Raw genomic sequence first — 27,973 nt, 5'->3', positions numbered from 1 at the left:
GCGCCTTGCGAACAACGCCGCGTTGGCTCGGGGCACGGGAATGCCGTCTCCCTCCCTCCCTCTCTCCCTCTCTCTGTCTCTCTAAGTCTGTCTCGCGGCCTCGGTCAACTCAGTTGGGCTTTGGGGCCTGGGGGGGCGGGGGGCGGGGGCTTTAATGGGGGGCTTTAATGGGGGGGCTTTAATGGTGGGGGGGGCTTTAATGGGGGGGGGGGGGGGGTCATGAATGGGGGGGCTTTAATGGGGTGGGGGCTTTAATGGGGGGGCTTTAAAGGGGTGGGGACTTTAATGGGGTGGGGGATTTAATGGGGTGGGGACTTTAATGGGGTGGGGGCTTTAATGGGGGGGTGATGAATGGGGGGGGCTTGAATGGAGGGGCTTGAATGGGAGGGGCTTTAATGGGGGGGGGGCTTTAATGGGGGGGCTTTAATGGACGGGCTTGAATGGGCGGGTCTTGAATGGGGGGCTTTAATGGGGGGGCTTGAATGGGGGGGGCTTGAATGGGGGGGGGGGCTTTAATGAGGGGTGGCTTTAATGGGGGGGCTTGATTGAATGGGGGGCGGGTCGGGGACTTGAATAGGGAGGGCAGGGGGGGGGACTTGAATGGGGGGGCATACCAAAAAGATTGAGAACCACTGCCTAAATGGGTGCTTGCGAACTCAACACCCCACGCGCTCGCGTGCCAGTAACCGTGGAACATCGGAACCGGCGTTCCATGTTTACCGGTGCCATTAAAACTTGCCAACGTTGGCGCAACTGTGGTTATCAGTAGACACGGCAACGTTGGCCCAACGTTGCCGCATGCCAACGTCGGCCCAGCCTTTCTTTGTCGACGGGTGGTGGGCTGAGGGCTGCGAGGAATGACGGGCACGGCAAATATGCGACGGGCAAGGGCGGCGTCTCTCAAAGCAACGTGGGGATGGGAGGCAGCGGACGTCGCCACGTTCACCAAAAGCCTGAATCCAAGCCGTACAGAACCCCCCGCCAGATACAACCTGAGAAAACTCTGGATATAGACCATCGTGAGCAGGACAGTGGATTTTAAAAAACAACAACAACCCATGGGCTCAGTAAACGCTGTACCGAAAGAACCAAAGAGTAACAAAGATCCCCCGTCTAGCCTCTGACAGACTGTTGGGGCAAGTGCTGTTAGCGAGCATCTAATGAAGGCCAGAACGGCACACGAGGGGGGTGGGTGGCCGGCACCACGCCCGGCCGCCTTTGTCTCCCTATTGGCGATGTTTATTACGCACCGCACCAGGTACTCATTTGAGGCTGAGTCGACCTAGGGGAGGCCCAGGACCACTTCGGATAATCGCCACCGATGTTGGCCGAGAGCGGGAATCGAACTCGGGTCGCTGGGTTTGTAGCGCAGCGCGCTAACCACTACACCACCGCTCCCCCACACCACACAGACACACGGCACACACGTGCCACGCGCACCAGAGGTTAAACAATGCATGCTTCGCATACCTGCAGACAAGTATGCGCGTACTGTGCGTATATAATGAATGAACATGCACGTTCCGGGTTAAACGGTAGTTACAAAACCTACCGACGTAGCAATCGCATTGTTGTATATGTATTACGGTATGTATGAACACAAAGGCGTTCAACGTTGACTGAGACTACTGACCCTGCAATTGTGGGGCGGAATTATACTGTCCTTATGATAATTTTTGGGCCGTCCATAAATGACGTCACGCAATTTTGGACGATTTTTGACCCCCCCCCTCGTCACACGGCGTCACAAAAAGTCAGACCCCCCTCCCTCGAATATGACGTCATAAAGCCCTGCCCCTCCCCCCCCCCCAAAATATATAAAACATGCTTCAAATCGCTTTAAACTATTGTCATTGTAGTGCATATTTAATGGGCCGCTGCACTCTGATGTTGTAGGAGAAAACATTTGTGAAAAAGTCTATTTAATTAAGTAGAACGTGTTGTCTATATTTATTTAAAGTTGCGCATTTTGATGTGACGTCACATTTCTCAAACCACCCCCCCCTCGTTACAGATCGTCACAAATGTCTGACCCCCCCCCCCCCACCTAGGTGCGTGAAGTCATTTATGGACGGCCCCTAACATCTTAACACCTATTCTTATATTTTGATACTGGCAAGAAATGTCCCATATTGTAATCTTGTTATCCATAACGCTAAACACCTAACCCTATCCCTAAACCTCTAACCCTCTTCCTCATGCTAACCCTTTAACCCTATCTCTAACGCTAAGCCTCTAACACTATCCCTAAACCTTCAACTCTCTTCCTCATGCTAACACTTTAACCCTATCTCTAACGCTAAGCCTCTAACCCTATCCCTTATTCTAAACCTATAACCCTATTCCTAACGCTAAATGCTAACCCTCTAACCTTACCCCTAGTGCTAAACCCCTAGTGCTAAACCCCTAACCCTATCCCTAACGCTAGACCTGTAACTCTCTAACCCAAACGTTAAACCGGTAACCCCCTAACCCTAAACCTGTAACTCCTTAACCCTAAACATGTAACCCCCTAACCCTAAACCTGTAACCCCCTAACCATCTAACCCTAAACCTGTAACCCCCTAACCCTAAACCTGTAACCCCCTAACCATCTAACCCTAACCCTAAACCTGTAACCCCCTAACGCTAAACCTGTAACCCCCTAACCATCTAACCCTAACCCTAAACCTGTAACCCCCTAACCATCTAACCCGAATGCTAAACCTGTAACCGTATCCCTAACGCTAAACTTAATTCCTCTTACCCTTGACTTAAAGCTTTCGTGACTGCAGAAATTCATATTCTATGGGTCTTTCGGTGAAGTCACGTAGATGGGTTGAAAGAAAATAACGAAAAAAACTACGACGTTTCGATCACAACACAAGCAACCGTCATCATGTGTTGTGATCGAAACGTCATAGTTTTTGGTAATTTTCTTTGAACCTATCTACGTGACTTTACCGAAAGACCCAAATAATATCCTCTTACCCTATCCCCAATGGTAAACCTCTAACACCATTTCTAACACTAAACCTGTAATCCTATCCCTAATGCTAAGTTCTAACTCTATCCCGAACGCTAAACTCTAACCTCCTAAGACTATCCCCAATGCTAATCCTCTAACTCGATCTCTAACCCTCGAATCGAATCCTCAAACCCTATCCCAAACGCTAAACCTCTAACCCTATCCCTTACCCTATCCCGAACGCTAAACCTCTAACCCTCTAACCCTATCCCTAATGCTAAACCCTTACCCTATCCCTAACACTAAACTCTGACCCTCTAACCCGATCCCTCACACTAAACCTCTAACTCTGTCCCTAAACCTCTAACCCTATCGCAAGGCTACACCCTTTCCTTCTAACCCTGTCACTAATGCTGAACCCTAAACTTTCCTACCCTATCACTAACACTCAACCTGAAACATCTAACCCTAATCCTATCCCTAATGCTAAATGTTAATCCTAAACCTTGTATCCTATCGTAACCCCCATTCCTCCAACCCACAATGATAATCTCGAAACCTATAACCCTGTGAACACGCTAAACCCTAACTATACCGTCTAACATTAATCCCAAATGCTAAACCCTAACCTCTAACCCTAAACCCAAACCCATTACCGCTAACGGTCATTTCTAATCTCTAACGCAGTGGTTCTCAACATTGATATTCGTGCCCCCCCCCCCCAGATGACTAAGGCTACAGTACACAGAGAGAGAAAAGGGCTGCGTGCAGATGCAGCACTTGTCGTAGTTAACAAAAAGAGCGAGAGAGTGAGCGAGAGCGACATGGAGTAAGAAGAGAGGCGGTAGAGAGGGGGGGGGGCAGAGAGGGGGGTAGAGAGAGAGGGAAGGAGTAAGGAGAGCAAGAGCGAGACATCTTCTGTTAAATTTTTCATTTAAAAAAGGGGGCGGGGGGGGGGGGGTTACATAAAGCAAAGCATTAAACAAAACGAAATGATGAACGAAGCAAAGTGGCGACTACACCGAGCATCTTCTTGTTTCCTCTGATCGTAAAAAAAGAGAGAGAGAGATGCTCGTGCCCACGCCTCCAATCAGTGTGTTGTTAGGCGTTTGTCTCATGTTGCGTATCAGTGCTTTGCCTCCGCAATGTCAGCGCTGACATTCCACACGTTCAACATTTCTCCTGCACAGTATCCACGTCAGCATTTCCTCTGCACAGTATCTCAACCCATGCTGTGCCGCATGGGTTGAGACCCACTACCCGAACCTCTCACCCGAACTCTGACCCCTTAACCCGAATCCCTGTACGCTCATCGCTAATGCTAAACCTAAATTTATTATCAGTTTAACACGTAGGCTTTCGCGACCATATTATTTCATAATAAAGGTTTTTTGGGTTCGATCGCGCAAGTGTGAATGTGTCGTAACCCTCCACCACCCGACACAGCCAGTAAGGTTTGTCACTGTAAACAACGCGCAAATTAGTTACGACTCCTCCAGCACACCGGTGGGCTGAAGTAGTAACTAATTGGCGCTTTGTTTACGTGACAAACCTTGCTGGCTGTGTCGGGTGGTGGAGGGTTACGACACATTCATACTTGCGCGATCTAACCCAAAAACCTTTTATTATGAATCTAAATGATCACCCTGGACCCTAGCCAGTAAACCCTAACCACTAATCTCTGACCCCGTATCTCTAACCCTAAACCCAAACCATTAATCATAACCTCTCAACCTCAGACCCTAAAAATCTAATCATAATCCATACCCCGAATCTTCGGTGCAATTGACTCATGCGCAGGTACCACGTGAATTGTTACATTGCAGCATCGTGATAGATGGCAGCTTGAGGAGGCCTTCATCCAGCAGTGGATTGATGACAGCTGATTATGAATGTTTTTTGCTTTCGAGCCGAATAACGGGGACGAAGTCACACGGCGGCACGCTGAGGTCCGGAGACGGCGTTCCGTGTGGGTGATGAGAGAACCACCCCATCATCATCATCATCATTATTTTGGCTATAAATGTCCACGTGATGATAAGCCACTTGGTTGAGCTCTCGTTTGTGGCCAGGTTACAAAACAGCTGCTTAGCTCAGTGGGCCTTACCTGGTCAACAAATAAAATAGTACACGATGAAGTGCGGCGATTCACGTGGGATGTCATCACCATGATGGAAAAAAGGGTTTTCTATTTAGCGCTCGTGTTGTCTCTTCGTCACTGGTCAATTTTCCCCAGTTTTCTGTAAGCGTTACGTTTCATAGAGTAACACAAACGTATATGAACATCGTGTTTGTATTGGATCATCTGTACGAGAGTCATTGTGACTCCACTACACGGACAGGTGAAGAGTGCTCGGGCACTATCGTATCGAACCCGTTACCGGCTGATGTTCGATCCCTGAGTCTGAGCCAATTTTGCAACAGACTTAAAACGGTGTTGCTGTTCCAAAGAGCTCACTGTGTGTGATCAGTACACAGGGTCAAACATTTGGGTGGGCAATGGTGCCCTGAAAAGTGGTTACTTGCTCATCGTAGCACTGCGCTGCATATAACCCTTGCGATATTTGCATTTAGCGCATGCAACATCAATGTTTTACATATATATAAAAAGGCAAATTTGTGAATGTGTGTCTATTAAAAATGTTTAGTATACTTCCCGACATGCAACAGACTTGAAATTTGAAGCCGAGTCGACCTAGGGGAGGCCCAGAACCCGTTCAGATAATCGTCACTGATTTTGGCCGTGAGCGGGAGTCGAACCCGGGTCACCAGGTTCGTAGTGCAGTGTAGCACTAACCGTTACACCCCCGCCCCACAACGGACGGCATACACACACAGCACGTGCACAATGTTTGCACACAACGCACGTGGAGTGCACGTTGTGAGCGTGGCCAGCAGGGGTCGTGAGATGGACTCCGTGAGTCCCCCCCCCTCCCTCACCCCGTGACCACACCGCCGCACCCCCCCCACGCCCCCGTTTGCCCTGACCAATTGAAACCAGGAGCCGTAGGTAAAAACAAAAATGAACATTCTAGATTTGAAGTTTTCGTGACTGCAGGGTTCTTGCGGTAAAGTCACGTAGGTATATTTATTTTATTTTACACCCACGTGACTTTACCGAAAGAACCAAAGAGTAAAAATAATCGAACCTAATTTGTGGTGGACAGCCTTGTGACCTTTGACCTCTGCCGTAACGACCAAGCTTTTACATGATGTGCAACACCGAGATTTGTCCACCAGGTGGACTTATGTCAATTATAACCATTGTCACGCTTATGACCTGTGTCAAAAGTCGTAGGTCGTACACCACAGATCCCTGGGTTAGTTTGTTCATAGTGAGCCCTCACTTGCAATGGCAGAGCCAGGATTTTCAAGTAGGGGGAGCAACCCCTCCAGCAATGAGAAATGATAGAGGCGTTGTTAGTGAGTAAGGACTTGTCCCTTGCTTTTTATTCGACGCGATCGAGGGTCGAATTCGAACCGCGTTGTGTGATCGGCATCGCGCTCGCTGAAGGTGTCGATGCCTTCAGGGAAGTCGTGTACTGTGTACACAACTGCGCACAATTCTGTGAGTCACTTATAATTGCTTTGCCGTTACGTATTGCCAATTATGGACTCAGACTATCGTCCTATCATCTCATAGAGTCCCTGGCACGTAATAATATGCTACACAGTGGCAGTGGGGGTCGCAAAATGCCGATATATTACTAATAAACCCCAATGATCCGATCGAAATTAGGGATTTCGATCGGATCATTAGAGGGCACGTGCCCCCCCCCCTCGCCCCCCACTGGCTCCGCCAGTGCTTACTTGACTCACATAAATGCTGTGGCCGGCTGGCAAAGTCACCGGTGTACAGAGACACTTGAGGTTTGTTATGTAGATTTCACCCGAACATTATATGGTCCTAATGAAATATGTATGTCCAGTGTTATGATGCCAATGTTTTTTTAAGATTACAGGCAGCGATTACAGACACTCACTTGATCAAACATGGCATTTAATTACACTCACTGTTCTTGGGCTATTGGTGGCATAGCTTTATGCGTTTGCTTTGGGTGCTACCATCGTTGCATTATCGCAAGAATCATCACACCCCATTCTTCCGCCCCCATGTCCCCCCCCCCCCCCCCCACACTATGTTTTGAATAGAATGTAGAACCATTTAAATTGTAAAACAAAGTTTTCCACCAATGCATGCTAAGTAAAGGTACTGCACACTGAAAAAAACACAGTCATCATTCAGGATTTTCAGAACCTGCCTGCGGAAACGTGGTTTAAGCAATGCGTTTATCGTCAAGGCGTCTCAGTGGACAAACCTGTTTGTTGTGCGCTATGTGTGGTTTTCAACGTGTTCTCACCAGCCACAAACTAGTCGGTGAATACTTACGCTGGACCAGCCAGCTTCTAATTACATGTACCGTAGTGGAATCCCTGTGTACTGCACTTAGCATTCAAGTTAACTTGCGCGTTAACCTGGCTCAATGCCGGTGGGAACACACGGTTCACTTGTGCGTGATCGCTGTGAAGGAACTTGGAGTCGTGACCTCAGGCGATTGCACCTTGCAGGGTCACATTCCGCATTTAACTGTGGCTCCGATAACCACGCAACACACTGGCCGGACGCATGGCTATACTCGACATGGCCATCTGCAGTTTTCACGAATCACCCCCCAAACCACGACTCTGGCAAAATGCATTTCATTCAACAGATTTCTGAAGATGCAATGCATCATCGGTACATCACATTGAATTGCATGGTACAATTATTCAGAAGCAACATACATCAAGACACTGAAAAGGGACTGATGGCAAGCGAGTGAATGAGGGCCTGGGAGGAGGTGGGTTGTGGTCAATAGGAAGTTATTTTAATTCAGGAGAAAATGATTTATGGTGGTATGTGATTGGAAAGTGAGAGAGAAGACAACCGAGAAGTATAGATCAGAGTGAAAGTCTGTAATACACGGAGAGAACGTTCTTAAACGAAGCAGCACTCTGGATGGCCAGGGAGAGAGACTTTCAGTCAGTAGTGGGGTGTGATGGAGATTAAACTCACAACATTTACAATGTTGTGGGTTATCCTGATGGTTATCGCCTGACGAAGCTGGCTGTAATCACCAGCGAAACGTCGTACTCGAATTGTAAATGTTGTGGGTTTACTCTCCAACACACCGGTGTGCTGAAGTCGTAACTGACTGGCAAATTTGTTTACTGCCAAACTAACCACAAAAACAACCTTTAGTGTGTACTTTATAGTCTTTAGAACACATCAATCAACACTCTATTATCCAGGGTGTAGCAGATAAAAGAAAAAACACGGGTAATATTTGGTACGTGCAAATTCGGCCAAACAGACGCTTTTGTTTACCTGTGTAGAATGGGTCTGAAGACTAGAATGTGGCATCTGTTCATTGCTTCTCAAAGCAATTGGTTTACTTCCATGCCAGCATGTTGGCAGTAATGTGGATTTTGAATCCCTGAGTAGATGAGAATAAGACCAGGGCTTGTGTTTTTGGCAAACATGGTGAATCTGCAACTTGGATGTATAATCGATCTCTCAATTATCACGAGCTAGTTGTACCGTGTTACTCTTTGGTTCTTTCGGTAAAGTCACGTAGGTATAAAATAAAATAAATCACCACGTTTCGATCGCAACACAAGCGGTCGTCCTCAGGCGGAAAAAATTAAATCCAGCAGTGGAACTGCTGAACTAGCGAGAGAGCAGCGACAACAACAAGGAGGTTATAGATGTGGTGAAGGAAGATCACAGCGAGAGAGCAGCTACAGCAACAAGGAGGTTATAGATGTGGTGATGGAAGAACACAGCGAGAGAGCAGCTACAACAACAAGGAGGTTATAGATGTGGTGATGGAAGAACACAGCGAGAGAGCAGCTACAGCAACAAGGAGGTTATAGATGTGGTGAAGGAGGAACACAGAGAGAGAGCAGCTACAACAACAAGGAGGTTATAGATGTGGTGTAGGAAGAACACAGCGAGAGAGCAGCTACAACAACAAGGAGGTTATAGATGTGGTGAAGGAAGATCACAGCGAGAGAGCAGCTACAACAAGGAGGTTATAGATGTGGTGATGGAAGATCACAGCGAGAGAGCAACTACAACAACAAGGAGGTTATAGATGTGGTGAAGGACGAACACAGCAAGAGAGCAGCTACAACAACAAGGAGGTTATAGATGTGGCGATGGGCGGCAAGCGGGGTCTGAGCTGGAAAGGAATTCCACCCCCGGATGCAAGCACCTCAGTTGTGTTAATGGGGGAGATTAGGGAGAGAGGGATTAGGGAGGGAGATGAGCATGAATGAGCTTCTGTCGCCACATAAGATTATCATGCCCGCATATGCGCACAACAACAGTGTTAATGATAGATTAGCACCATGAGAGTGCAATCCAAAGGACATGTGAGCATGAGAGTGCAATCCAAAGGACATGTGAGCATGAGAGTGCAATCCAAAGGAACTGTGAGATATCTAAGAGAGAGGCATAGAGAGAGACACACACACAGAGAGTCGGAAATAACAGCTGACATAGTCAGGTAGGATGGAAACATCACAGTCAGTTAAGACTTTACCTGGTTAATAACGTCCTTCCTACGATTGCTCAGTTTGTACCCATCTTCTCGGTTGAAGTTGTGTCTGTGTTTATATATCTGGATGGCTTCATGAACACATCTCTGAAGGTAGCCGGTAGGTTTGCAGAGTACCTCCGTCTTGGAAAAATCTATTTCGTGTGAGCCCACAGCGTTAAAACAATGATCAGCAACGGCAGAGGTATTGGTCCTACCGTGTTTCAGATCTGCCTTGTGTTCACGAAGGCAGTCTGAGACATGTCGTTTCGTTTCCCCCATGTAACTGCTGCCACAACCACAACTCAGTTTGTAGACACCAGAGTATTGCATGTCAGGAATCACATCCTTTACAGATGGGATTAAATCATGGATTTTGTGTACTGTGTTGAAACGAACCTGAATCCTGTGTTTGTTTAAGATTTTGGAAATATTTTTGGTAACCCCTGCTATGTATGGCAAAGTGATGGTTTTGGTTGGATCCTCAGAAGGTTGTCTCCCCATGGCTGGGGAGACAGCTTTGTGGATTGTACGGTCCGAGTATCCGTTCATCCTGAGGGCTTGGTGTACGTGCTCCAACTCACGAGTTAGGTGGTGCTGGTCGGAGATGCAACGGGCCCTATGGTGTAGTGTTTTGATGAGAGAATTCTTCTGGGCTGGATGGTGGTGGGAGTCAGGCTTCAGATAGACATCCGTGTGGGTGGCTTTCCTGTAGACCGAATGTCCCAACAAGTCATCAGGTCTCTTCTCGATCAAAACATCTTTCAAAATATGTATGATACCATAACACGCCAGGACAATGATGCTGACATGCTGAATGGTCAGTACGCTGGAATTAAAATCCAGGGGTTGTCGGTTGGATCTCCCGGCACGATTCCCCTGCAACTGTCCACCCAGGACTATAAATGGGAACACCACCGTTGGTCGGCAGGTCACGTGTGGTGGGATAAGTGTGGGTACCTCCAAATAACTGCTTGAGGTGCTCTCTAGAGCTCCTTTTAGTGGAGATCTTTCCTCCAGCAGTGGGCATGAGCAAGTGCTTGTAGGGCTGCACATTTACATGTTTACAAGCATGAACTCCGACCCGAAATCTACGAATAAAAGACCCCTTCTGGATTTCACCATTGCTGCATACGCAACACAAATTCAGTTCAATGAAATCTCGTGGAACTGTAGACAAAACCGGAGAAGATACATTGGGTTCTATGTAATTTGACTTACTGTATTGGGTTATAATTCTACTTATTTAACGGGATTATATCGTAATTGCACTTACTGCATTGGGATATAATTGGTGAGATTACATTAAAATATTCATTGCATACATTTAAATAACGGTAATCGATATATCGCTAATGTAAATGTAATGACCCGACTCCCACGGCCTTCGATTTATATCTTGAGAAATATGAAGTTGATGGAATAGCGAAACAGGCGAATATACATAACTCTGCACACCCATTAGGATATTTTATACGTGAACAGAAATCAGAGGGCAACAGTGGATTTAGTAAGACGTCAAAATTAACAATGCTAGCAATTCACGCAACACAAAATAAAGTTTATTCGTAAATCACAGCTGGTCGCTGATGGAGAGCAAGATCAATCGCATTGGCTTATATAGACAAAATCATGGAACTCGCGGAGGAATGTAATGCAGATACTTTTAGAAAAAAATATCGCATCCCACTGTACGTTGGGATGGTGTTCCAGATGTTCACATTGGAGTAACCACTTCTGTCCGCACCATGGAAATAAACTCACTGAAGCAAATGGAATAACTGGATATCATCAACGTAGCAGAAGATCTCTTTACTAAGTGCGTACACAATTTAATTACCTGAGTCCTTTAATTACGTCTCAGTCATGCCGATATTCACAGATGGTTGACACGTGCTGTAGACTTACATTAAGAATTAAAGACCCATTTGGCCTCACGTCACACACGTCTCGTTTACGCAAATCACTGGGTAAAATGGACAATTCAGATGAGAGCCAACTACGTAAACAAGCTCGCTTAAGCTGTTTTCAATTGACCATATAATATTCTTGGTTCTTTCGGTAAAGTCACGTAGAAGGGAAATAATAAAATAATAAAAATAAAACAATACAATTCTCTCGACGTTTCGATTGCAACACAACCAAGAATATGAATCCCTGCAGTCACGAAAGCTCTAAATCGAAATTTGACCATATAATGTCCATCCCATCCTAGAAAAGACAAATTCATATAAAATACCATTCTGCCTGGCTTGTTTTGACTCTGAACGTGGAGTATTTGATTCAGCAGAGACTGATGCAGTCAACCAAGCTCTCACAAACCTCGGCGTTAAATCAAAAATGATAACATATACATAATCCATAATAGAGTTTTTGTTGGGTTAGATCGCGTTAGGGGCCGTCCATAAATGACGTCACGCGATTTTGGACGATTTTTGACCCCCCCCCCCTCGTCACACGGCGTCACAAAAAGTCAGACCCCCCCCCCCTCAAATATGACGTCACAGAGCTCTGCCCCCCCCCCACCCCATTAAAAAAACATGCTTCAAATCGATCTAGATTTGAAGTTTTCGCAGGGATCCATACTTCTTTGGTTCTTACGCTGTGGTTGTCCCACCTGATGACGGACGCTTGTGTTGCGCCCGAAACGTCGTGATTAAATGTATTATATATTTTTTTATACCTACGTGACTTTACCGAAATAACTAAAGAGTATGCTTCAAATCGCTTTAAACTATTGTCATTGTAGTGCGTGCTTAATGTGCCGCTGCACTCTGTTGTAGGAGAAAACATTTTTTAAAAAGTCTATTTAATTAAGTAGAACGTGTTGGCTATATTTATTTAAAGTTGCGCATTTTGAGGTGACGTCGCATTTCTCAAACTCCCCCCCCCGTCACACATCGTCACAAATGTCTGACCCCCCCCCCCCAGGTGCTTGACGTCATTTATGGACGGCCCCTAAATATATAAATGTGTCATTAAACCGGCCACCACCCGACACAGCCAATGAGTGAGGTTGTGTCAGGTAAAAAGAACACGCCAATTCGTCACTAGTACAGCACACCGGTGTGTTGGAGAGCCAAGCCACAACATTTACAAACCGAGTACGACGTTTCGCCAGTAATTACAACTAGCTTCATCAGGCGACAGCCAGCTTTGTGAAGAAGTCCTCCTATTTCGTTCCTTAAATAGAGGCGTAAATGTGATGGCATCACTTGTGAGCCCTTCTTAAGCAAAGTGGGTGGGATTTATGAATGCGTATTAATGGGATTCCATAAAATATAATTTGCAAACATTGTACTCTATAATTTTAAAATCTAACTAGCAACATTGATAGGATGTTATTTACTCATTGGCTTTTTCGGTAAAGTCACGTATGTAGAAATACCACAAAATCATACCAAAACAAATCAATCACGACGTTTCGACCGCAACACAAGCGATCCTCATCAGGTGTAAAAAAACAAATAGCACATAGGGTGACATCAACGCAACACATAGAGAGCGTTAAACTGCACGGAGGTAAATACAACAAGAAGATGAGAGACGAGAATTCAACAAACCTAAGAAAAAAATTACGTGATGCAAAACCAGTCAGGCCAACAACACAGTTAGACACTTGCCTGGCGGACCACGAATTTCAGAAGAGTGCTAAATTTCGTATTCATCCTCTGGATCGAACATACCAGCATAGACAGAGTGAACAAATACGAGGTACAAGTCAGAATATATACATATACAGAGACACCAAAGAGGCAAGGAGGGAGGAAAGACGGACAGAGGAGCAAGGAAAAAATAAGAAAAACGGCCGGAGGGATGAACAGACAGAGGCCTTAAATACAAAAAAGAGAGGTGGGGGGGAGGGGCCGAAGAGAACAGGGCTGTACGGCAGCACAGGCGGGGGGAGGGGTGGGACAAAGCAAGGGCCACAACATGTCCCCCCCCCCCAAAAAAAACCAATGTTATTTGTAGCTGCTATAACTCGCGACATTTGATCGTATCGTAGCACAAATGCTGTCACGATTCTACTGGTGAGACTGTAAAACGAAGTTGTTAAAAGTGGCTCTGCCTGTCGCGCGCGTGGTGGCGGGGAGGAGGGTCCCGGGGGAGAGGGGCGTGGAAGGGGGATGGGGAGGGGCCCCACTGGGGGTGGGGAGGGGCCCCACTGGGGGGTGGGAGGGGCCCCACTGGGGGGTGGTGAGGGGCCTCACTGGGGGGTGGGGAGGGGCCCCACTGGGGGGTGGGAGGGGCCCCACTGGGGGGTGGGAGGGGCCCCACTGGGGGGTGGTGAGGGGCCCCACTGGGGGGTGGTGAGGGGCCCCACTGGGGGGTGGGAGGGGCCCCACTGGGGGGTGGTGAGGGGCCCCACTGGGGGGTGGGGAGGGGCCCCACTGGGAGGTGGGAGGGGCCCCACTGGGAGGTGGGGAGGGGCCCCACTGGGGGGTGGGAGGGGCCCCACTGGGGGCTGGGGAGGGGCCCCACTGGGGGCTGGGGAGGGGCCCCACTGGGAGGTGGGAGGGTCCCGCTGGAGGGGTGGGAGGGGCATCCAGGGAAGGACTCCTCGTGAGGGGGGGCCCAGGGAGGGGCCCCTGGGGGGGGGGGTGGCTGGTGAGGGGCCCCGGGGTGGGAGGGATCCCGTGGGGAGGAGAGGCCCCGGAGGGTGGAAGGGGAGGGGCCCCGCGGGGGGGGTGGGAGGGGCCCCGTGTGGAGGTGGGAGGGGCCCCGTGTGGAGGTGAGAAGGGGCCCCGTGTGGAGGTGAGAAGGGGAGGGGCCCCGCGTGGAGGTGGGAGGGGCCCCGGGGTGGAAGGGGAGAGGCCCCAGGGTGGAAGGGGAGGGGCCCCGGGGTGGAAGGGGAGGGGCCCCGCGGGGGGGGGTGGGAGGGGCCCCGTGTGGAGGTGGGAGGGGCCCCGCGTTGAGGTGGGGAGGGGCCCCGCGTGGAGGTGGGGAGGGGCCCCGCGTGGAGGTGAGAAGGGGAGGGGCCCCGCGTGGAGGTGAGTAGGGGAGGGGCCCCGCGGGGGGCTGGCGAGGGACCCCGGTGGGGGGGGGGGGGTTCACACCGCCAGGGCTCACGCGCGCACCGTGGCACGGCGCTTCACCGCCGCGTCCGAGATGAGCGTTCGTCGTGCCGCCGGGGCTCGCAGCGGGGTCGCCTCGATGACGGTCGGAGCCCGGCTCCCCGCGGGTCGGGGGGCTAGGGGCCGGGGGGCTAGGGGCCGGGCGGCTCCCGCAAGCGGCGGCCAGGTGGGAGCGCGGGGGCCCGGGGGCGCAGAGGGCGCAGAGGTTCCCCGGGCGCAGGGTGAGAGACCGGCGACTCCGGCGAGGCGTGGGGAAGTGGAGGAGAGTTTGGAGCCGGGGACGCGGGGCTTGGGCCGGGATCTGGGAAGCGGAGCTCAGCTCGGCTTCGCCACCCTGCCGGGCGAATTGCTCCGGGTAAGGGCGCGGCGGGTTGGGGGTGCGGGTTGGGGGTGCGGGTTGGGGGTGCGGGTTGGGGGTGCGGGTTGGGGGTGCGGGTTGCCGAGAGGGTGACCCAGGGCACAGTGTGAGTAGTGAGTGTGTGCAGTGTGAGTAGTGAGTAGTGAGTGTGCAGTGTGAGTAGTGAGTGTGTACAGTGTGAGTAGTGAGTGTGAGTAGTGAGTGTGTGTGCAGTGTGAGTAGTGAGTGTGTACAGTGTGAGTAGTGAGTGTGTGTGCAGTGTGAGTAGTGAGTGTGTGTGTGCAGTGTGAGTAGTGAGTGTGCAGTGTGAGTAGTGTGTGTGTGCAGTGTGAGTAGTGTGTGTGTGCAGTGTGAGTAGTGAGTGTGCAGTGTGAGTAGTGTGTGTGTGCAGTGTGAGTAGTGAGTGTGCAGTGTGAGTAGTGTGTGTGTGCAGTGTGAGTAGTGAGTGTGCAGTGTGAGTAGTGAGTGTGTGCAGTGTGAGTAGTGAGTGTGCAGTGTGAGTAGTGTGTGTGTGCAGTGTGAGTAGTGAGTGTGTGCAGTGTGAGTAGTGAGTGTGTGCAGTGTGAGTAGTGAGTGTGCAGTGTGAGTAGTGAGTGTGCAGTGTGAGTAGTGAGTGTGAGTACTGAGTGTGCAATGTGAGTAGTGAGTGTGTGCAGTGTGAGTAGTGAGTGAGTGCAGTGTGAGTAGTGAGTGTGCAATGTGAGTAGTGAGTGTGTGCAGTGTGAGTAGTGAGTGTGTGCAGTGTGAGTAGTGAGTTTGTGCAGTGTGAGTAGTGAGTGTGTGCAGTGTGAGTAGTGAGTGTGTGCAGTGTGAGTAGTGAGTGTGTAGGATAGTCTCAGTTGCACGTGTGACCTAGGGAATGAGTCTCCCAGTACGTGGTGATTATTGCTATGTATAATCCCATTTTCGTAATTTTGTAGGTCTCATTGAACACACCACGGCAGAATTTGCCTCGGGGGATCGTTAACGTCCACCGCGAAGCAGACGGCGCTTCGTATTACTACGCTTGTGACACCCGCGGTAATGATAAGGGTGGCCCACTGGATTTGATTTGACTCGTATTCACGTTCAGTACCTGGATCCCACAATTCGTTGCACCAAGGCCGTAATTCAAAGATGCTCAAAATATATTGCTATAAAATAGATTTCTGTTTATATGATTGCCGTTTATGGTTGTACTTCATAAATCCCTAATCTCTGCCATTACATACAACGAAACAAGAAAAGGTAATAAAGAAAAAAACAGAGCAATGTAAATACAATACACTATTAGACATTATTGTTAAAATAAATAAATGAATAGTCCATCCTATGTGTTAGTGAATTTTTATAATATTTTAGGCAGGAAATTCGTTTTTAAATTTCGATTTTTTTTCTGGGGGTGGGACCCCCACACCCACTGGAAGATTCCCCCCCCCCCAATCTTGACTCAATTGCTACGGACTTGCATTGCACACACACACACACACGCGTGCTGTCAAACTTGCCTACACGCGGCAGGTGCGTGATGTCTCGTGCCCCACGTTTGCCTGCGAGTGCGAGAGGTGGCACACGGGATTCCACGTCTACCAATGCCGTGCCGCTGCGGCTTGTGGGCATGCGAGACGCTGCGGCTTTCGCGATCAGTATTCCACCGTGCAATTTACTGGCAAAACGTCGTACTCGGATTGTAAATGTTGTGGAGTTGCTCTCCGACACACCTGGTGTTGCTGTGCTAGTGACGAATTGGCCACGTTCTGTGCACGTGACAAACCTTGCTAGTTGGCCGTGTCAAGTTGTGGTGGCGGCTTTTTAACGACGCGTTTATATATTGACGCGATCTGACCCAAAAAACAAAGGCTGTGCCTACCACGGGAAACTTGACGACCCGGGGCCGGATGAGCCAATACGGAGCAGCAAGAGGAGGCCGGCGGTGTGCTTTGCCATAGCGCTCCCACGCGCACGGTCCGATTAATCGCAGTGCTTTGTTGCACGTGAAACAGAGGAGTGCGGGTGTCTGCGTGCGACCGCACGAAAGTTTCACGGCTTGGTGACATCATAGCAAGGGGGAACTTTTCCTGGCTGGCGATGTAGCCTCTACGGAGCACACACGCCAAATGCGTTCACATGCAGTAACATTTTGACTGAGAGCTTTCGCGACTGCAGGGATTCATATTCTTCGGGTCTTTCGGTAAAGTCACCACGTAGATACGTTCAAGGAAAAATAACAACAACAAAAACTACGACGTTTCGAGCGCAACACAAGCGGCCGTTTTCAGGAAAAGGCGATCGCTGAAAACGACCGATTGTGTTGCGATCGAAACGTCGTAGTTTTTGTTTTTTAGTTCTTTTATTTGAACCTATCTACGTGACTTTACCGCAAGAGCCAATGAATATGTAATGACATTTCGCGTGCCAGGGCAATGGATTGATGCTGTAGGCGATTCAACCGAGCGTATGTGGGATCAGCTTGTGCGGCGAGGCACTGCTATTTCACACGGCTAGGCGTGCCTTCAGCTGCTCGTCAATGGAGGAGGCGTTGGCCCGCTGATGCCCTGCCCCATGAATCTACTGAATACATGATCAGCTTTCAGAACCGCGGACTGTGAAAATGTTGTGTTGTCGAAAATATCGGCAGGGTGAATAGACGTTGAAGTTTCACATGGCTGACCAGCAAGGCAGCTTGCACGTACGTTTGTTTGGTTTAGTTCTCACAGCTGCCTGGTGTAATTGAGTTACCAAAATGTCATCTCAATCTTCTTGAGAATTAAATATAAAATAAGATCCTGTGACATTCGCAAAATTATAAAATTTTGTAGCCAGTCTGCAGTGTAGCTCAAATATCCAAACACTGACCCTAACACGGAGCCCCTACTCTCTAACGCTGACCCTAACACAGAGCCCCCACTCTCTAACGCTGACCCTAACACAGAGTCCCTACTCTCTAACACTGACCCTAACACAGCCCCGACTCTCTAACACTGACCCTAACACACAGCCCCTACTCTCTAACGCTGACCCTAACACAGAGCCCCTAGTCTCTAACACTGACCCTAACACACAGCCCCCACTCTCTAACACTGACTCTAACACAGAGCCCCCACTCTCTAACGCTGACCCTAACACACAGCCCCTACTCTCTAACGCTGACCCTAATACACAGAGCCCCCACTCTCTAACGCTGACCCTAACACAGAGCCCCCACTCTCTAACACTGACCCTAATACACAGCCCCTACTCTCTAACGCTGACCCTAACACAGAGCCCCCACTCTCTAACACTGACCCTAACACACAGCCCCCACTCTCTAACACTGACCCTAACACACAGCCCCCACTCTCTAACACTGACCCTAACACAGAGCCCCCACTCTCTAACACTGACTCTAACACACAGCCCCTACTCTCTAACACTGACCCTAACACAGAGCCCCGACTCTCTAACGCTGACCCTAACACAGAGCCCGACTCTCTAACGCTGACTCTAACACACAGCCCCCACTATCTAACACTGACTCTAACACACAGCCCCGGCTCTCTAACGCTGACCCTAACACAGAGCCCCTACTCTCTAACGCTGACCCTAACACAGAGCCCCCACTCTCTAACGCTGACCCTAATACACAGAGCCCCCACTCTCTAACACTAACCCTAACACACAGCCCCCACTCTCTTACACTGACCCTAACACACAGCCCCTACTCTCTAACGCTGACCCTAATACAGAGCCCCCACTCTCTAACACTGACCCTAACAAACAGCCCCCACTCTCTAACACTGACCCTAACACACAGCCCCTACTCTCTAACGCTGACCCTAACACAGAGCCCCCACTCTCTAACACTGACTCTAACACACAGCCCCGACTCTCTAACACTGACCCTAACACAGAGCCCCTACTCTCTAACATTGACCTAACACACAGCCCCTACTCTCTAACGCTGACCCTAACACAGAGCCCCTAGTCTCTAACGCTGACCCTAACACAGAGCCCCTACTCTCTAACACTGACCCTAACACAGAGCCCCTACTCTCTAACACTGACCCTAACACACAGCCCCCACTCTCTAACACTGACCCTAACACAGAGCCCCTACTCTCTAACGCTCACCCTAATACAGAGCCCCCACTCTCTAACACTGACCCTAACACACAGCCCCCACTCTCTAACACTGATCCTAACACACAGCCCCCACTCTCTAACGCTGACCCTAACACAGAGCCCCTACTACACTGACCCTAACACAGAGCCCCTACTCTCTAACGCTGACCCTAACACAGAGCCCCTACTCTCTAACATTGACCTAACACAGCCCCTACTCTCTAACGCTGACCCTAACACAGAGCCCCTAGTCTCTAACGCTGACCCTAACACAGAGCCCCTACTCTCTAACACTGACCCTAACACAGAGCCCCTACTCTCTAACACTGACCCTAACACACAGCCCCCACTCTCTAACACTGACCCTAACACAGAGCCCCTACTCTCTAACGCTCACCCTAATACAGAGCCCCCACTCTCTAACACTGACCCTAACACACAGCCCCCACTCTCTAACACTGATCCTAACACACAGCCCCCACTCTCTAACGCTGACCCTAACACAGAGCCCCTACTACACTGACCCTAACACAGAGCCCCTACTCTCTAACGCTGACCCTAACACAGAGCCCCTAGTCTCTAACGCTGACCCTAACACACAGCCCCCACTCTCTAACACTGACCCTAACACAGAGCCCCTACTCTCTAACGCTGACCCTAACACACAGAGCCCTTAAGCTCTAATATTGACCCTAACACTATGCAGAGCCCCTACTGTCTCACAATAACCTAATATAATGCCACACGCTATTTCATATCCAAAGTCAGGTGAATTTGGGGTCTGAACCTGTCCCTTTTGTAGTCCCTTGCATTTATTAACAGCCTTCTCAAGACAATGCTGATCATTTGGGCCCTGGCTGGCCAAGCTCTCCATCGCTCGGCGTGCGGCCTCAGCTTAGCATCATTGTGGCCTCAGCTTAGCTTCATTGTGGCCTCAGCTTAGCTTCATTGTGGCCTCAGCTTAGCATCATTGCGGCCTCAGCTTAGCATCGTTGTGGCCTCAGCTTAGCATCATTGTGGCCTCAGCTTAGCTTCATTGTGGCCTCAGCTTAGCATCATTGTGGCCTCAGCTTAGCATCATTGTGGCCTCAGCTTAGCTTCATTGTGGCCTCAGCTTAGCATCATTGTGGCCTCAGCTTAGCTTCATTGTGGCCTCAGCTTAGCATCATTGTGGCCTCAGCTTAGCATCATTGTGGCCTCAGCTTAGCTTCATTGTGGCCTCAGCTTAGCTTCATTGTGGCCTCAGCTTAGCATCATTGTGGCCTCAGCTTTGCTTCATTGTGGCCTCAGCTTAGCTTCATTGTGGCCTCAGCTAAGCATCATTGTGACCTCAGCTTAGCATCATTGTGGCCTCAGCTTAGCTTCATTGTGGCCTCAGCTTCGCATCATTGTGGCCTCAGCTTAGCTTCATTGTGACCTCAGCTTAGCATCATTGTGGCCTCAGCTTAGCTTCATTGTGGCCTCAGCTTAGCATCATTGTGGCCTCAGCTTAGCATCATTGTGGCCTCAGCTTAGCTTCATTGTGGCCTCAGCTTAGCTTCATTGTGGCCTCAGCTTAGCATCATTGTGGCCTCAGCTTTGCTTCATTGTGGCCTCAGCTTAGCTTCATTGTGGCCTCAGCTTAGCATCATTGTGGCCTCAGCTTAGCATCGTTGTGACGAGTGGCGCAGAAGCCGAGAAGCTTCTCAGATTTGGGGGCCCTGGTGACACGGGCTGCGGTGAGGGCTTCCGTCAGTCTCCGTTTGACCCAGACAGGTTACGGATCGCTGCTGCGTCCAGATGACGTCACCTCCGGTGTTAGGCCTCGATCCAATGTCATTGCCCTCGCTACAATTATTGCCCTTAATGTTATTGCCCTGTTTTTTTTTGGTATCACCACCATCATCATCATCTTCTTCGTTGCCCCGTTCCTCTTTCCTTTCGATGTTGCTACGCCTGTGTCAGGGTCTGGGAAAACAACAACACAAAACAACAAAGGCAACAACTGTAGCCCTGTTACCTGGTGCATGTAGGCATTTAGGCCTCATACCACGTCCCTGTCCATCAGTCACTGCATAAGCAACTGCTCGTGTTAGCCCCTTTGACGATGTTGAGAGTTAACCAACACCTCTTTACCATCCTTTTAAAACACTGACTCTCTACCTGTAACACTTGGCTAGGTGTAGGAGCCAGGATATAAATAATATTCTTGTTTTTTTCTTTCAAAGAGAGGCTTGTTGGTTAGCTTTCTTTTATTGTTTCCCTGGGCAAAGTTCTCTTTTCATGCAGCAGATGCACTCACTGCTGCGTGTGCTGAAGGCTATCTGCTGGCAGTCGTAATCAGTGGTGGCCCGTGGAAGGGAGCATGATAAGGTTGTGCTTGCGTGCACGATGTGAGCAATTGCGTGGTACTCAGCGTGTGGAGTGACTGGTGTTTCAATCTAGATTTGAAGCTCTCGTGACTGCAGGGATCCATACTCTTTGGTTCTTTCGCCAAAGTCACGTAGGTAGAAAAATAAAAGAGCAGCCCTTCTGCCCACTTCAGCAATGGTTTATTACTGTGGTTGCCCCACCTGATGACGGACCTGCTTGTGTTGCGCCCGAAACGTCGTGATTTAAAATTTTTAAAATTTTATTTTATACCTACGTGACTTTACCGAAAGAACCAAAGAGTAGAGACTGGTGTTGTTGCGACGCCACTTCAGTGGTTAAGGTGAAAGAGTGGGCGGTGGCATGGCCCAGCGGTAGCGCATTTGCTGCTCGTTGCAGAGGTTCACGGTTGGAACCTAGCGGTCGCCCTGATTAATACTACGGGTGCGACAACCGTAGCAGTACGCGGCGTCCGCTTCACAGTGAACGTTAAAGGTCCCCGGACGCCATTCGCAAGAGTGTAGGTCTCTGTGTGCCGGCATCAGGGTCCACATTTGTTAATTCGAAAATAACTCGCAAATTACTCAATTGGGATTATGCACATAGCAATCGATGGGCATACTACTGCTACCCTGGTCTCTTAAGCTCTCACCTGGTCACACAAAATACACTTATAGTGCACACGCGTTTTTGCGTGTGCACCAAATGGTGTGTGCACAAATCTGTATTCCAGCAGTGTAAAGTAAAAATACATTTTTTTTTACAACAAAACAGAAAAATGCATCAATAGAGTGTGTTTGTGTTATACAGTGAATGGGCACAATATATGTGTTCAGGGAATAAGCAGGCCTAGCTTGAGTACACATAAAGTGGTTTGTCTTGTAGAGTTTGGACAGACAGAAGGGCCCATTTAGTGTGCTTTGAGCAGAGTGCAGTTTGCCACTCAAGGACCATATCTACAGTGCCTGCTATTCCAAACAGTCTTCCATTCAAGTGATAAACTGACTCAGCTTAAGCGTCTTTCATCTGGGGGGTGGTTACATTTTCAGTTAAATATTTAATTACCAGAAGTCAGATAAATACCCCCCACCCCCATCAAATCGTACCCTGGCTTTGAGGTAACATACTGTTTCATGTTTGAATGTAATTTGTGCGTTTTTATTTGAAACCCAATATATATCACTGGTGATATATTTACTGTTATTCCTCAACTAAAAACTAAACTTTTTGTGTTTTGCCAGGTAAGGCTCACTCAGCTACGTAGCTCTTTTTAAAAAGCGATCCGGCTACAAATGATAGCTCAACGAAGTGGCTTATCATGTAGAAATGTATCGCAGCCAAATGCTCAACGCGTGCTTCTAAATGTGGAGGGAAAAACTGGAGGAGCCGGAGAAAAAGCCACACGACCATGGGGAGAACACGCAAAATTCCAATGTACAGCAGGCGTGAGGGTCGAGATAGAACAACACGACCTCCTTATGAGACCTCCTTTGCCAGTAACAAGATATAGTAATAGGTTTTACCCTTTTAACTGGCACGAAAAAACTGACACCTTTATTTAAGGACTGTGCATATTATTATCAGAGTTGTCTCTTTTGTTTGCATTTTGACTGCTTGTGTTGTGGTTATTGCAAACATGATGCCTTGAATAAAGGTGTCAGTTTTTGTGCCAGTTAAAAAGGTAAAACCTATTGCTATAACACGACCTCCTGTATACCAGGCGAGATAGTTACCATCTCCTAGCCACCGTGGCGGCCCTGAATCATGCAACTGTGCTTTAGCAAACAAAGATGCTCGGCAATCATCTTGCTTGTTTACCTGAGCAAATACATCCCGTCTGGCAGGGGTAAAGAAAGACGAAGGCTGTTTGGATCAAATGGTTACGTAATAAATGGCCACGGTGCCTTTAAATGCCCACCGTATTACTCATACTGCAGTATAGTATATACACAGCGGCCAAATACTACTTATAGATCTTTGCAACAGTTTGGCTTGCATATTGACTCATTTAGCTTTTTTTAACATACGGAATAGTGACATTAATGCATTGCTTTGGAAATGATAATGATCAATTAGGGTTTTTTTTTTTTTTTACAGTCATTTCCCTAGAAATAAAATTCCCAGTTCAACAAAAGTCAAATGACCGTTTACGGTCAGTCTGTGTGGAACAACCCCACACTTGCGTGACATGGCGATCACCCTTTGGGAACGGCTACGAGTCACCAGCTGTAACAGATGATATTGTCAATTCAAATGCAATGTTAAATTGACTCTGAATCCCTGGTGGTTCGTGAGCTGTCCCTGGACTGCCGCATGGCTGTATGAGTATTGGGAGTGTTTTTTTTATCGAATCAGAAGAATTTGCCCAGTAGGAGTGGGTCAGAATGAGTACAAAGCCTTTCGGAGTGCAAAGTATAGGAAAGCCAAGGCAGTCACTAAATATAAATAAAGTATACAAGCACAAATTGCATAAGTACATCAATGCAATATTGGGCAAAGCAGCAAAACAACAACAAAAACAGTCCCAGACTACACCAAGACAACACAACAACATAGTCCCTCGAAATTGCTCAATTAAAATTGAACCGTCGATACGTGGTTAATGATCAAAGTTTGCAAGTCACATTCGCAAATGTGGTTGTATCCAGCACTCATCTTCTGCTTCAGAATATTTCTTTTTGAAGGAAGATTTTCGATGTTAAGGGAGGGAAACAAGGCTTGTTCCTAAACGTTGGTGCTGTAACAGCAAAGGCTTTGTCACCTATTCCAATTCTTGCCCTTGGGATAGTTAAAAAGCAATTCGATGGATGAAGGAACCTCGCAAACTATTTTCAATATCATGTTGAAAAAGCCTCTGTGCAGGAAAATGCTTTGGTAGGTTGGGCCCACTTTGCAAATAATTGCCTGGGCCTAATGGCTATACTGTACAGTAATAGTTAATGTGACAAAATTCGCATGACAAAACCAGTCAACACATTTTTCCTGTTTAAGCTTTCAAGTTTGTCATGCTGTCTGCACCTCTGTACACTTTGCTAATACAGCTCATGGTGTATTAAAATGTGCGAAGATAACAAGCCCAAACATGCTTCCCGTGGTTACACCTGGCAGACAGCTGGAGCTCGAGGCAGCCATGCGACATGAGTCACATGGCCTTAATGAATTCGTGATACCAGAGCCATCCGATGTAATCCTTTCAGTACAGAGAATGCTGTGGACCGACTGCTCTGCCTTGGATTTTTGCCTCCGTTGGAGTAATCCATACCTGGCAGAAACTCATTGTGGCAATTTTAATTGGAAGAAAATTGTCGCGCCCGAAAATTATTTTAAAACCGCCGCCGCCGTTAACCTCAAGGCAGAAAGCCAATAAGGATTATTACATTCAGTTCACATTGGAACATGTTTTCCTTTCATTTGAGCACTATTACAAAAAGTCTGGCCTGTATTTAAAAAAAAACATGTTAAATTTTGTTAACTTTATTCAGATTTTTTTTACGAGAAAAAAGATAACTTTTAAAAGTGTGTGTGATTTTTCAGCTGTACGCCTTTTGGCGTCTTCTGGTCGAGCACCAATTGGGTCGAGGCTCAAAAGAAAGCCGTCCCTTGGTGTGGACCGTGCATCATATATTATCAAAGTGTGTTCTTGTTTGCATTTTGACTGCAGGTATTGTGGTTAATGCAGACATGAATCCTTGTAAAAAAAGGTTTCAGTTTTGTTGCCAGATAAAAGGGGAAACGCCCTATTATTATGTGTGAATTATTCTAGTTGCAATTGTGTCATGTAAAGTAACAGAAGAGTGCTTTAATCACGATTGTTTGTAAAAAAAAGAGGAGAATAATCGAGTTTTGTAAATACAAATGGATTTAGGACCCGTTTCATGAGTTATGAATTTATGTCTGAACTGTTTATAGAATTAAGAGCACAAGCCGGTTGACTTGTGAATAAGAAAGTCGTTGAAGTATTATTGAAAACAAATGGAACTTGCTACTTAAGATAATGGAACAAAAATCCCAGCACAACTCCGCTACAAAATCTCCCAGCCCATCTCCCTTTCGTTTTTTGTTTAATTTGAATCACAGTTCCCATGATCACTGTTGTTACATTGTTTTTATAGCTTTATTTTGGTGATTTTGAAAACGTTTTGGTTTAGCCCTGTTTGTTTGTTGTAGTACAGCGTTAGCCTGATAACTTTAATCTAAATTGTCTTATGGTTGTTATTGTTTGACTTGCATCCCACTGGGATTTTTGCACACATCGTTGAAACGCGGTGTTTTTTTCCGGAAGACTTTGCTGGTTTTTTTCCTGGATTTTTCTGTTGCGTGTAGTCACTTTAAGATTTTTCTTGTTCATGTTTTTGTTTTGTTGCGGTTGCACCCGAGTCAAGAGCCGCACGGCTCACAGGGTTATACCAAATAAATGAAACTGAAAAAACAAACTGAACCAGTGGTGCTGCCTTCCACCAAATCATGTGGTCTGTGCCCTCTTCTGATTTCTATTTGGTAAAATTTTGATTTAAAGCTTTCGTGACTGCAGGGATTCATATTCTTGGTTCTTTCGGTAAAGTCACCATGTAGAAGGGAAACAATAAAATAATAAAAAATATAAAACAATAAAAATAATCACGACGTTTCGACTGCAACACAAGCAATCATCATCAGGTGTGAAAACCACAGCAATAAAATTTGAAAAAAAAATTCAAATTTTCTTGCTGTGGTTTTCACACCTGATGACGATTGCTTGTGTTGCAGTCGAAACGTCGTGAGAATTTTTATTGTTTTATTATTTTATTATTTTATTGTTTCCCTTCTACGTGATTCTGTTTGGTTCTTTAAGCTATTTAACGTTTATTCATGCAAAGTCGTGTTTATTAATGGATTTGGTCATTTTAACTATGGCCTTAGTTTGTGAGAGCCCCGATGACTTCATTAGTTTCTACTGAAGACAATTCAAATGCATTATATCCTTGCATATGGCAACATGTTCAAAGTCTGGATCTGCTAGCCACGATGAGAGGGCTTCAGGTGAGAGTTTGTGTACTTTTGCTATTCCTCCTCCATAGTTTGGGTTGCATGGCCACAATCGTGCTGTGGCTTGTCTTTCATGTTACATTTAATTACATTAATCAAACGTTTCATCAGTATTTTCTAAAACTGGATTATTATAATGTACGAGCCTTTTGCCCGTCCAATGACGGGTGTATTGCAGTAAATCTGAAAGTTGCAAGCGAAAAGCAGACCGCAACTTTATATTGACTGCATCAATGCGTGTGCAATTTGTAAGGGCGCGGTGAGAACAGACTTATTTAGTGTTAAGGCTATAATCCCTTGTTCATCATGACGTCCTTTTTACTTTGATGTCTCAACAGCGTTACGGAGATCACGTGACGTGAGGATTCTGCCTTTGTAGTGAGGGTTGTCAGTTGACGCTGAGGAGGGGGGAGGAGGCGCCTCGCCCCCCCCCCCCCCCCCCATGTGGAGTGACGTCACCCGCTAATTATTATTAATGGTGGGGGGATGTCCATTTGGAGGACGTCACCTGTTCATGATTATTAACGAGGGGGGCTGTTCGATGTGGAGTTACGTCACCTGCTCAATAATATTCATGAGGGGGGGGTGCTGCATGTGGAGTGACGTCACCCGCTCATGATTATTAAGGAGGGGGGGGGGGTCCATGTGGAGGACGTCACCTTTCTAGATTTGAAGTTTTTGTGACTGCAATAATCCATACTCTTTGGTTATTTCGGTAGAGTCACGGAGGTAAAAGTAAAATAAAGTTAATCAAATCACGATGTTTCGGAGGCAACGCAAGCCTCCGTCATCAGGTGCGACTAGCACAGCACCTGATGACGGAAGCTTGTGTTGCCTCCGAAACGTCGTGATTTGATTTAGTTGTTTTATTTTATTTTACCTACGTGACTTTACTGAAAGAACCAAAGAGTATAGGACGTCGCCTTAGCATGTAGGGGGAGACAAAGAGAGATGGAGAAGCACATTAAATCGAACAAGATTTAGTAAAATTTGGAAACAATATAATGCAACACAGAGGGTTGGTCAAAACACAATTAACGCATGGTCTGGCTGAGTGTACCCCTCCCCACGCAACCCCGCGGTCCCTTTCTCCTTAGTACCTGAGTCAGTCCCTTTGTACATGCTAATTTGTATCCCTTTATCTCTCAGTCCCCGCCCGCACCTCTCCCTCTGTTTAAGGCTTCGGCACAGAGACACTGTTTCACTGTGTCCCATATGTGTGTCTCTCTCTGTATGTCTCTGTGCTAACTCTCTGCTTAGATGTCTATATATGTGTCTGCGATCTGTATTCTATCACTCTCTTAAATTTAGCAATCCTTAGAGGAACGTAATCAGCCAGGTAGAGTGTTGGCTGTTGTGTTGGCCGGCTAGCTACGCTGTATTGTTTTATATTCCTCTCTGTGTCTCTGCTTCATCTCTCTCTACTTGTATGTCTGTCTTTGTGTCTCCGTATAAGTGTCTTATCTCTCTCTCAAATTTCACACACTTAACTTATAATTTAGCAATCTTTGAAATAACGTCATCAACCAGACCATGCGTTAATTGTGTTTTGACCGAC

General features: G+C 47.6%; 1 protein-coding gene across 4 annotated transcripts in view; it reads left to right on the top strand.

Moving 5' to 3' along the window:
• The window catches only part of LOC116941423 (uncharacterized), a 75,791-nt gene that overhangs the window by 925 nt on the left and 46,893 nt on the right, over positions 1 to 27,973 (top strand). For 2 of the 4 annotated variants that reach the window (XM_076053700.1, XM_032952521.2), the window contains exon 1: positions 14,579 to 14,958. The exons of 1 other annotated variant lie outside the window; for it this stretch is intronic. In XM_076053700.1, coding sequence (XP_075909815.1) covers positions 14,638 to 14,958 — 321 coding nt within the window. In that variant the 5' untranslated portion in view covers positions 14,579 to 14,637. Of the gene's footprint in view, positions 1 to 14,444; positions 14,520 to 14,578; positions 14,959 to 27,973 lie in introns of those variants that run through there. One more of the 4 variants, XM_076053743.1, reaches the window with a different exon arrangement.

This window comes from Petromyzon marinus, chromosome 1 (assembly GCF_048934315.1).
Source record: "Petromyzon marinus isolate PM22_M1 ecotype Great Lakes invasive population chromosome 1, UKy_Petmar_22M1.pri1.0, whole genome shotgun sequence".
Lineage (NCBI taxonomy): Eukaryota > Metazoa > Chordata > Hyperoartia > Petromyzontiformes > Petromyzontidae > Petromyzon > Petromyzon marinus.
This window is presented reverse-complemented; position numbering and strand designations above follow the sequence as displayed.